The sequence below is a fragment of the Salvelinus alpinus genome, chromosome 31 (genome assembly GCF_045679555.1).
Source record: "Salvelinus alpinus chromosome 31, SLU_Salpinus.1, whole genome shotgun sequence".
NCBI classification, from domain to species: domain Eukaryota; kingdom Metazoa; phylum Chordata; class Actinopteri; order Salmoniformes; family Salmonidae; genus Salvelinus; species Salvelinus alpinus.
This window is the reverse complement of record NC_092116.1, coordinates 13901117-13912907: the sequence shown is the minus strand read 5'-3', so window position 1 is coordinate 13912907 and position 11791 is coordinate 13901117. Positions and strand designations below refer to the sequence as shown.

At 43.0% G+C, this 11791-nt stretch overlaps 1 protein-coding gene across 3 annotated transcripts; it reads right to left on the bottom strand.

The window, feature by feature from the left end:
• Nucleotides 1-1937: 1937 nt before the first annotated feature.
• On the bottom strand, nucleotides 1938-11268 carry LOC139561885 (arf-GAP domain and FG repeat-containing protein 2-like). 3 transcript variants are annotated; one of them, XM_071379275.1, is made up of 14 exons: nucleotides 11178-11268; nucleotides 9496-9589; nucleotides 8449-8564; nucleotides 8045-8192; nucleotides 7509-7641; nucleotides 7174-7278; nucleotides 6985-7017; nucleotides 5969-6211; nucleotides 5362-5434; nucleotides 4029-4072; nucleotides 3755-3847; nucleotides 3202-3321; nucleotides 2577-2647; nucleotides 1938-2317 (listed from the first exon to the last, which is right to left on the bottom strand). In XM_071379275.1, the coding sequence occupies exons 2-14, from the start codon at nucleotides 9547-9549 to the stop codon at nucleotides 2270-2272; spliced, it is 1281 nt and encodes a 426-aa protein (XP_071235376.1). In that variant the 5' UTR covers nucleotides 9550-9589; nucleotides 11178-11268; the 3' UTR covers nucleotides 1938-2269. The 3 variants fall into 3 exon arrangements, with proteins under 3 accessions (XP_071235376.1, XP_071235373.1, XP_071235374.1); XM_071379272.1 differs by lacking the exon at nucleotides 11178-11268 and adding an exon at nucleotides 10432-11048; XM_071379273.1 differs by lacking the exons at nucleotides 6985-7017; nucleotides 11178-11268 and adding an exon at nucleotides 10432-11046.
• Between the last annotated feature and the right edge of the window lie 523 nt (nucleotides 11269-11791).

Here is an 11791-nt window from a genome sequence, read left to right as displayed (position 1 = left end):
AGACCAATCAATCTGCACATGTCCTCTATGCTTATTGTTATTGTTAAATGTATGGTTATTTTTACTCTTTGTTATTTTTGTTACTGTTGTCCTGTTGACAATATTGATTATTATTATGAATTATGTTAATATTTTATATGTCTAAAGTAAGCTTTGGCAATATGTACATTGTTAAGTCATGCCAATAAAGCAAATTGAAGTGAAAAATTGAGAGAGAGACACGCACACACAACAAAATAAAGAACTAGACACTGTTTAAAGAAGCAACCAATATTATTTGAATTTAAGAACATGGACACTTCTCATTACAAATACCTTCTCAATGGAACTCTTGAAAAAAAAGAGAAAGAAAGAACGAAAATGAATTTCACCTCCATGTTGTCACCCAAAAGAACAAGAAACATTTGGTCCATTACAGGGAGAGATGAAACACACTGTTGTCGTTTTGAAAATAGCTTTTACATTCAATAGCATCTCCTCTTGCAGCCCTCTCAGCGCATGCAGCCTGAGACTGAAACACAAATGATTTACAAAAAACGACAAACATATAAAACAATACAAACGTGTTTTCCACATACGTACAAAACAGAGGAGGCTGGTGCGAGGAGCAGTAGGAGGACGGGCTCATTGTGACAGAAACCACGTTTGACTCCGTTCCATTCATTCCAATCCAGACATTACAATGAGCCAGTCCTTCTATAGCTCCTCCCACCAGCCTCCTCTGATACGCACACAGCACATGGGGGGAAAAGACAGGCTTGTCTGAATGTTCTCCAATCTACATGCATTAAGAGGATGTTGTGTTAAGGCTGGCATAACCGTCACTAAGGAAAAAAATGCTTGCTTGTCATAATTTTTTGCGCTTGTTATATTGTTCAGCTCTGAAAGCCTTGAAGAGGAATGTCTCCATTCTGTAACTTGATACACACTGACTGACTGGACTGGCTAGCTTTGGGGAGTTTTTGAATGTCCTTTTCAGAGGTGTATCCAAAAAGTAAGCAAAATATGATGATTTGACGTGCTGATGGGGCTGCTGTTGCACAGAAGCAGTACATGGGAGAAACAGCTAATGTCGGGTGGACACTACACGACTTTTAAAATCCTAACATCGCTGAGCCTCTCACATTAAACAACCTTCTTTCCTGTAGTTCTTTGTCTTGCCAACGTGGCACAAATGGGTGTCACACACGCCAAGATTCTTCACTTGGTCGTGAGGATTCTCGGTACCACCACGCTGTCTCATCAAAACATTGACGTGATGATGTGATTGGATTGTTAATGTTACGAGAACGAGCTGTGGCTCAAAGCAGCCTCATAAACGTCTTCAGTCAGACATTCACGCTTGCCATACAGAGTTGAGATATCTAGCCAACATTTTGAATGGAATAACATTGCTTGTGAACTTCAGAGCTGTTTAACAATTTTACACTTTGGCTTTGGTTAAAGGCAAGTACAAATGCATACTAGTAGTAGTCATGGCTCCTGCTCGAGTCTACACATTCTGGGTGATGTGAAACAACGTCATCATCTAACTGGCTTCTTCTCTGGCGAGCTCTCATTGGCTCTTGCTGATCACCGTTCTCAGAACTTGTCGATGCACATCTCACACTTCAAGAGCATTGCAGATTTTGTGCCGACAAAATCAAACGTTTGAAAATATCGGGATGTCTGGGACTGCTCAAAGACGAGATGGGTAGCCCTCAGAGTGCATCTCTGACCCGCTCACATTAAACGAGTAGGTAACGACATTTTGTCGTTGGATTTTGTCTCCGAATTCAAAATCTTGTCTGGGACAGCTAAATCGGGGCCAAAATCGTGTAGTGTACACCCAGCTTAAGTGTGTAAGTGTGTGTGTATGTCTTGGTGATGACACGCACAGATCCCTGAGGTGGATTCTATTGCCATATAAACACCCTTGGTATATGGTATGTGGTACACACACACACACACACACACACACACACACACACACACACACACACACACACACACACACACACACACACACACACACACACACACACACACACACACACACACACACTCAAACACACCGGCACGCACATGCTCACATTCTTTCCATGGATAAACGTTACAGTACAGATAGTCCACACGCGCACGAACACACACACGTAGAGGGGAGAGGGGCCTGCATGAATGTTTCCCCTCTCTCTCTCTCTTTGATGGGGCATTGAAATGGCAGCAGCTCTTCAAGTTCACCGGTCTTCAGGCCACCCCTCCATGTCGGTTGTAGCCAGGGGCGCCGGTATCAGATGAAAGGGTTTCGCGACATTCCTCTACTCGGGTAAACATTCCCCTGAGAGAGGGAGGGAGCGAAGGAGGGAAAGAGGTTGAGGGAGAGTGAGAGAGCGAAGGAGATGGTGAGGGAGAGCTCCTACTGTAAATGTACTGCTCCAGAAAAGCCCTCAAACACCAATGAACCATTCATTCCTGTTGAATTAAGCTTTAGCATAATAATTAAGCAGCTCCCATCCAAATCCCCAGCAAACACTGCGCAATCTATTGAAGTGCACTCAATGCTCATTGTGGTTGTGTTGCTGTAGTGTGGTACTCACAGTGAATGGGTTCACTGACATTGGACAAGGAACTTTGGGCGGAGAGTCCGGCGCAGAGAAAGAGGCAAAACCTACAAACACAACAACACCCCCAAAGCCAGAGATACATTAAGACCAAATACTAATACATCAAATACTATACTAGTCTGACAAATATAGAACCACATGGGAATTGCCATTCAACACACATTGAAATCAACCAGCACCCAACATGAAAGGGGGTGTAAACAAAGAAATATAATTACTAGAATGGGCAACGCCCCACAGACCATGGCAATTTCACTAATTCAACATTTCTGGGTTGTGACTCTATATTTAGGGACTGAGTTGGTGTTATGTAAGCAGGGGAGGTAAGATGCTGGTAATCATCATTAGTTGTGGGGTGACATGGCATGCTGCTGTGGTAGCGCAGCCATCAAACACCACAGCACTGACTAACTTTTGTGTTTCTTGGCAAAGCATGTACTGTACTTTGTATATACAGAACGCAAAAAGGCAAGTGCTATTTTCGTGTGGTCCTGTACTGGATCGTTGGAGAAAAATCTCGCAATTCTGTTGGCAGAATAGAATAGGAAAGAGCAGAGCTTAGAAGAATAGAATAGAACGATTGTTGACTTCTACTTGCCGTTGGTTTCCTGTTTGTTGGCATGCTCGTGAGGAAATGCATCCTGGGTAGTGGGAGCTGGGAAGGTGGCAGACGGAGGAAACACTGAGGTGGGAGAGGTGACAAACCCACTGGAGTCACCTGGAAGAAACACAACACTGGGGTGTCATCTTGTGTCCTCCAATACACCACGAATCCAGGGGCCTTGTATATGGAGCAGACGTTATTCCCAATTCTCCATTATAGCTGCTTGTTAATGATGTCTAAACTATAGTATTAACTCATGAACACTGTCTATAAACTACTTATATACAGTTTAACACTTTAAAGAGTACCTTAATGTAAACTGCTACTGGAACATTCTTGACCTTTTCCCCTTGGGACGTCCCAACTCTGACGTTACCCAATTGAATTTGAAATGTAAAAAGGTTAAGGTAATTGTTGGGGTTAGGTAAGGGTTATGGTTAAGATTAGGGTTAGGGTATGGTTAAGACTAGTGTTAGGGTTAAGGTTAAGGTTTAGGGTAGAGACGTCCCAAGGATGCTGGATTGCACTAGCCCTGTGGGAAACTTACCTCCTGAGGTGGAGCTGTGGAAGGGGTTACTGGGAGAGAGGGCAGGCTGCTGCTGCTGAGACCTGGAACAGGAGCTGAACGGGTTGGGGAAATCTGAGACATGGAGGTAGAGAGACAGAGAGAAAGAGGGAGAGAGACAAAGAAAGAGAGAGATGGGGAGAGAGAGACGAGAGAGAGAGACAAAGAGGTTAAGGGATTTGGTCATGTCTTTTAAAATCTTTCATGAAAAATATACACCCGCGTGATAAATTCATATTTTTGTAACACTGCCTACTTGCAAATGTTTGGGATCCCGTCACGGCATCCATGCCTGGAGAGCTGAAGAAATAAGGAAAAGAAGAGAGGAAGGAAGGAAGGTGAGGATGAGGGAGGACCAACTATTTACAGCGCCTTCAGAAAGAATTCATCATTCCACTTTGACGTTACGGGGTATTGTGTGCAGGCCAGTGATACAACATCTCAATTTAAATCCATTTTAAATTCAGGCTGTAAAACAGACAACATTTTGAAAAGACAACATTTTGACCTTTTCAAAATGTTGTCTGTTTTACAGCCTGAATTTAAAATGGATTTAAATTGAGATGTTGTATCACTGGCCTGCACACAATACCCCGTAACGTCAAAGTGGAATGATGTTTTTAGACATTTTTACAAATGAATTACAAATGAAAAGCTGAAATGTCTTGAGTCAATAAGTACTCCAGGTTATGCAATGCCTTGCAAAGAACAGCACTTATTGGTAGATGGGTAAAAAAAGAAAGAAAAAGAAGCAGACACTGAATATCACTTTGAGCATGGTGAAGTTATTAATTACACTTCGGATGGTGCATCAATACACCCAGTCAACACAAAGATACAGGAGTACTTCCGAACTCAGGTGTTGGAGATGAAGGAAACTGCTCAGGGATTTCACCACGAGGCCAATGGTGACTTTAAAACAGTTAGAGTTTGTTACAGTTTTGACTTAAACAGGCTTGAAAATCTATGGCAAGACTTGAAAATGGCTGTCTAGCAATGATCAACAACCAACTTGACAGAGCTTGAAGAATTTAAAAAAGAATAATGTGCAAATATTGTACAATCCAGGTGTGCAAAGCTCTTAAAGACTTACCTAGAAAGACTCGCAGCTGTAATCGCTGCCAAACATTTATTGACTCAGGGGTGATGAATACTTATGTAAATTAGATATTTCTCTATTTCCTTTTCAATGCATTTGCAAAAATTTGTAAAAAAAGGTTTTCACTTTGTGCTTGTGGCGTATTGTGTGTAGATGGTTGAGAAAACATATATATTTTATCCATTTTAAATTCAGGCTGTAACAAAATGTGGATTAAGTCAAAGGGTATGAATTATTGTATTACTGTATTACTACATGTATGAACATACAAAAAACCTAAAACAATCAATTTACTATTGCAGTTGTCACCAGCTCTGGTGTAGGACTGTCATGAATTACTAAACCAAGGGCGTGCAGATATCCTGAGCAAATAAAACAATATTTTTGTATTGGGACCGGCGCATTTGCAATGCACGTGTACAGAGTTGACACATAGTCAGTTAACTTAATATGAACGTTAAGTGTATTTGCTTGACATTGCATTCATTACCTGGCAGGAGTAGAACTGGAGGACAGGCGCTTCCCAAAGAGCGTGTTATACTGGCGTGGTCCACCGGGGGGTGCTAACAACAGACATTAAAACAATAGACAGACCATAAGCACAGGGCTTAGCTGGAGCTTAATTCAAGAGATCGAGTGTAATTAGCTGGTAAGAGTACTTAAATCACTTAGACATAGGATGCAAAGTTTCCACTCTGAGAGCTTGAGTCGTCAAGCTGTAACTGTATTGAGTGTAAAAGTGTTAAAAAAAATGCTCTATAGTTCAACGCTATATTAATCAAATTAAACTATGACACAGAAAAACAATACCTATATGATTGCCTGGGGGAGAAGTAGTGTGTATTGAATCATGGGAATAAAACAATAATATATGTTTAAACATGCCCAAAGCATTGTTCCTGCACATTTATGTTAGCATTCGTTATGTTAGCATTTAGTAGCATTGCTAAATCAAAACTGGAACATGTTTCCAAAGTCATTCTGCTATATAATAAACGTTATGCAATGTAGCTGACAACAACCTTTTATCTCTCTCCCTCTCTCACATGCACCCCCCCCCCCCCCCCCCCCCCCCCACTCACTCCTTGTACCCTTACCTGTAAGTCCTGGTCCAGTTCCAGTTCCAGGTCCGGGTGATGTGTCAGGGAAGACACTGTTCAGTTGGGACAGGGCAGCGTAGCGGTCCTGGTGGTTCGTGTGTGTGTTGGGGCCGGGGGCTGGGGGGGCGACGCTGAGGGCACTGCGACTGTGCGGTTGGCTGAGCCCTCCAAAGTCTACACTCAGAGACTTAGGGAAGGCCCTGAAAGGGGCTGAGCCCCCTGAGGAGGCCACTGTACGACCTGGGAGAGCCAACAAAAAGATGGCCGATGTAAGGAAGGCTGGGGGTGAGTCAGAAATGGCACCCTATTGCCTCTATAGTGTACTACATTTGAGCAGGGCCTGCAAAGTAGTGAACTATATAGGTAATAGAGTGCCATTTCAGACACAGCCTATGCATTTGTTTTTATGACCATGTGACCTGACCAGGCAATAGCCTCAACAGTCCAATATGGCAAATATAACCTCAGAATTCCTTATTGAGGCAATACTAGCTTTGCATAAACGTTTAGCATGCTACATGTATTAGCAGCCAGCAGGATTTGGACTGAATCATAGCCTACTTTATCATACACTTCTTCATAGCATACTTATTTGGAATGTTAATGTGCATGATTAGAACTGTGACCCATATAGCTCACTACACTACTGCACCACAGCATGGTGGAATACCATGGGGCCCCTGTTGAAAGGAGCATTGGCTACTCTCTAAAGATAGTTATAAATGTGTTATTTTCCTCTCTCTCTCTCTCTCTCTCTCTCTCTCTCTCTCTCTCTCTCTCTCTCTCTCTCTCTCTCTCTCTCTCTCTCTCTCTCTCTCTCTCTCTCTCTCTCTCTCTCTCTCTCTCTCTCTCTCTCTCTCTCTCTCTCTCTCTCTCTCTCTCTCTCTCTCTCTCTCTCTCTCTCTCATGTCTCTCTCTCGCACAACCACCAAATCTATTCTATTATTTTCGATTCTATTCCTCGGAATAACCATTCAGCACACTTTCAAATACTGTACAGGTTAGTGCCTTACCTAAAGTGAAGTTGTTTTTGAAAGTGCTACTGGCTAAGGAGGTAAATGTGAAGAGAGAGAAGGAAAAAGAGAAAGAAAAAGAGGGACCAGAGGTGGGGAAGAAAATGAGAGATATGAAGGTAGAAGAAGACACCAGGAAGTATATTTCATAAGACATCCAATCAGACAAGAGGTCAGTGTGGTCTGTACCTGAGGGTCGAGGGAGGGCAGGGAAGGAGGGGGCATGGCTGTGAGTTCCCATCGCCGAGGAAAGAGAGCCTGGACGTTGTCTTTCTATACCACTCATTAGAGAGTCTGAGAGAGAGAGAGAGAGAGAGAGAGAGAGAGAGAGAGAGATGAGACAAGGAAAGAGAGGACAGAGACAGAGAGAAGGAGACGAGGAGAATAACAGAGAGAGTGAGAAAGATAGAGAAACAGACATAACAATAGAGAGAAGTGGAAAGAGAAAGAAAAAACAGGGTCAAATCATGTTGCCTCAGGTGCCATTATTCATAGTACCAGAAAAAGATGGTGAACAGTTCTACCTTTCAAAGGGGGGTCTCTGAAGCTCTGGGAGCGCGAGGGAGCACGGGCGGTGAACACGTCAGCGCGCATGTCCGCAGGGGAGATAGCAGGGACTCTGTCCCCCCAGGACGAGAGCTGGGACTGGAGGAGAGGCTAGACAGGGAGGGAACAAGACAGTCACCACACAGTGGGTGGGTATATTTCCCCTCTGTGTTACATATCCTCATATAACCCTTCGTCTATTATTAATCCCTTTATCTTTGATGTGGACACGACCTGGAGTGAGTTCTCTCTGTATCGTAGGACCTCTGCTACAGTATTCACCTCTCTCTACCTCTATTACTCGTGTCCACATTAACACCTCTCTCTGCCTATCTCTTTTTCTCTTTCTCTCTATCTATCACTCTCCCTCCACTTCTCTTTCTCACACTCTCTCTCTTTCTTCACTTTCTCTAATTTAATTCGATTCAATCCAGCTTTACTGACAGGAAATACAGCTCTGCCTCTCTCTCTCTCTCTCATTTCCTCAATCTCTCGGAGGTGTTATGTATCTCACCAGTGTGCGTAACAGTCTGACCGAGGGGGGCATGGCGTGGGCCTGGGCCTGGGAGGGTGTGGGGCCGTGAGAGATGGGTAAGGCCTGTACCCCAGGCGGGCTCCAGGGTCCCTCTACCTCCCTCCTGTTCTTGTTCTTCGAAAAATGCCTGGAAATAGTTACATGTTGCTGTGACTACATTTGAGGAAGAGATTCTATCTCAATGAAACTAAACTGAACTAAAAAATAAAACTTTTCTCACAGTAAGTAAATGCACTGTCCTAAAAATTCCACACATTCTAGTCAATGTGCAATTACAAATGAGTTACTATGGAGCTTTGATCAGATGAGTTCAAAGTAGGTGGTACATCTGACATATGGATATCTTTCTGAATATATGATGATATCTTTATTGATTTCCTCACCATTTCTTCTTCTGGTATTTGTCCTGGAGGAACTCCTTCAGTTTCTGGGAGTCCCTTGTGTCGAAACAACCTTCTGTCTTTGGATCAAAGGCACACAGCCAGGTCCTCCTCCCCACCTACACACACACACACGCACGCACGCACACACACACACAATGATACAGAACATAAACAATACACATGCCTCCCCACACATTAATTACATGTTTTAGTCACAGTACTGCATCTCACCGACATGAAAATGAATCACCAAGATGAACACATTGATTAATCATGACTAAATCTGACTGAAATATCCAGACTTTTCTACCTGATATCTGCGTTAGAGCAATGAATCAGACACTCACACATGTACACACAAACTAGGTTTAAAATTCAATTATTGGGCATAACTGTAAGCAATGCATTAGACACACACACACACACACACGAGGTGGTTTGGGTGTAGCTGTGATGTTGCGTTCCGTTCACTGCAGAGCAGCTACATTCCTCCAGAAACAGTCTGCAACCACCAAAACAGTGCCATGATCTGGTCTGACTGATACAGGAGGGGGGCATCAAGCGTCCCCTTTTATCTCATAAAGAGGGATAAGAAAATAGAGGAGATTCTACAACAGACTGGTCTAGAGAGTTGAGGGTTTGGATCTAATATTGTCTAGTTCACATAAAAAAAACTATTATGAGAGATGGATAAATCTACCTCATGTCGCCTCAATCGCTCTCCTGGTGGCCTCGGTAAAAGGATGTACATGTAGCATTTATGATATCTATTTATAATACCTATGGTATATCATCTATTCTCGCTCTATTTATCCTGGAACATCAAAAATGTATAGAATACTGAATGTTACGAGTCCAAGTATGCATCACGATTGTGTTTTGTTCACCTTTTCCTGACGTTAGAATATTGAAGTATCCAGCCGAGCACTGAAAATTATCCCCAGAATTGTAATGAGGAAGGTGAAATATAGGTGGTGGAATACTGTTAGGTCCCGCCTACAAGCCCACCTGACTGTCAATAATGGATGCGGCATGTTTGTCACTCACCTCGTTGCCATGGTTTTGCAGAAACTCCACTTCCTGTTGGGAGAAGGTTGTCATGGAGATAGACTTGACTCTGTGGGGAGGGTTGAGTCCTCTCCTGAGGCAGAGATTGGGGAAAAAAACAATAAATGAGAGATGGAAGATGTGTAAAAGTGGGCACTCCACATTTGTTCTGCCTATAATCACATAAATCACTGAAGAGGAACACTCATGATAGAGAATTGAAGAGTAATGGGATGTAAGGGGGATTTAAAGTGATCAAAAAATGGATGCCATGACAGGTGACTGTGAGAAAATGTGAAAATTGTCATAGTGCAAATGTATCCAGTGTAGAGGTTAGGCATACAAAACATGACATAATAGTTTGCTCATTCAGTGTGCAAAGGGTTTAAAGTTTAGGCTATTCTTCTGTGCTCGTGACAAGACTCTAAACCTGTGCTGAAATCTGGCCACTGCAAATCACTGAACCTTGAGACATGCTACAGCCATAGCCTATAATGTGTTGAGGACCTGAGCTGGCAACGGTCTGCATGCAGAATGTTACATGAACCAGAAAGAGACACCGAACCTGGGCCACGACGAAAGGAAACGTAACACGGCGCGATAAACGGGCACGCCTGAAAATGTTAAAGTAGTAGTAGTACAATTAACTGTAGCCATAGGAAGTTAACACACCAAGGGGGGACGCGTAAATGAATACAGGGCGCATAGGCCACGTTAGGCTACAGTTTCACGTTTCAGTTCCTTCTCAATGCTTAAATATAACAGCATCTTTACATATGCTCTGCAGATGCAGCATACTGGACATTATTATTGGTTAATAATTTGCATGCAATGGCTTATTTTATTTATAGGCATATATAATAGCCTCATGTGCGCAATATGCATGTTATAGAAGCTATCCAAATATATATGCTCCTTGTGTATCCACCTACTTACAGCATTCCAGAGCAAGACGTGCACACGAAGCAGCCCACGGTGATATCGATGTAAGTCACCCCCGGTTGACTGCACTCGAAGCAGTGTTTGTTTACTCCAGCCTGGGCCAGCTCCCGGACCTTGCGGGCGCATATCTCTTGGCTGTCCCGATGTTTTCGGTTCGACATACTGCTGTCTCGGCCCACTTTTGGTCTGGCGGAGAGGACTATAGCTCGTATAGTGGTGAGCCGAGTACCACTGGCCCTCCACTAACCTCCCTTATTCCTCCCTCCGTTTACAGTATGTTACTCACGCCCGCATTATGAAAACGATTATTATGCGACTCGCGTTTACGCGATTTGAGACCGATATTACCTGGATATTCCTACATGCATGCGTCAGGCTATTTCGTGTCTTTAGCGGAAGTCAGAAATGAGGTCTTATCAAGCTGTCAATGAGTTTTACTACGTCGTTATTATTTATCCATTGCTGCGGTATTCTCTTCTGGAGTGGAGAAAGACATCTGCCTCTCGCTCTAAATATCTCTCTCTCTGCTCCGCTCTCTGCTTGCCATACGCACACCCCCCTTTGGCATTATTGCGCTCGTGTCTGTCGTTCCATGAAGACGCGGCGCTTTGGAATGATGACAGATTTTTGAAACGCAGATTGCCAGCTAAGGCAAGGACCAGAGGATCACACATACCATAGAATGGTAAATAAAATAACCCACATAAATAAACCAACATAGACGAGAGAAAAAAATTCACCATTGTAGTTATGAAATTATATTCTATACGCTGAAACAAATAGATGTTGATTAGTATTATTTGATCAGAGCTGTCTGATGTGAGTTTATTTTCATAGTAACTCAGCAACAGACCTTTAACGGCTACATCACGCCCATTGCATGATGACGTCCGACATGAAAAATGTTTGTTTCATCTGTTTTGAATTTGTTAACCCTTCACACCACTCTCTAAAACCCATCCGTATAGAACAGTAACATACAAATAAATAAAAACATAGGCTAGGCTATACAGGTCCAAAAGGGTTTGCCCTCGCGCCATTACGCACATGTAGTCAACTAATGTAGTCAACAGATTGAAGATAGATTACCTACGCAAAATAAATCTCTCTTAAACCTTTAGATTGGGTTCAGATTTGACACTCAGAGCAGATCAGTCAGTGCAAGTAGGCCTAATGTAAGGACTTATTTTGGTAACAAGGGAGCGCCATGCGTGGTCAGGTCAGGCAGTGACTGACTGGCCGAGTCCCTGCAGCACTTGTCACTCGTCATTTGATCCTCCAAGCATTTCTGATGGTACTGGAAGATTAGTTGTGGAGTTATTGACGAATGTTAAAAATATAGATATATATACAG

Bases quoted from the DNA above. Each gene is read 5' to 3' on its own strand.
- LOC139561885 (XM_071379272.1), bottom strand. From the start codon at position 10,598: ATGTCGAACCGAAAACATCGGGACAGCCAAGAGATATGCGCCCGCAAG. The intron at 7,642-8,044 runs GTGAGATACATA...CTCCCTGTCTAG, and splicing joins TCAGACTGTTACGCACACTG to CCTCTCCTCCAGTCCCAGCT. The intron at 3,322-3,754 runs GTAAGTTTCCCA...TGTTTCTTCCAG, and splicing joins CCACAGCTCCACCTCAGGAG to GTGACTCCAGTGGGTTTGTC.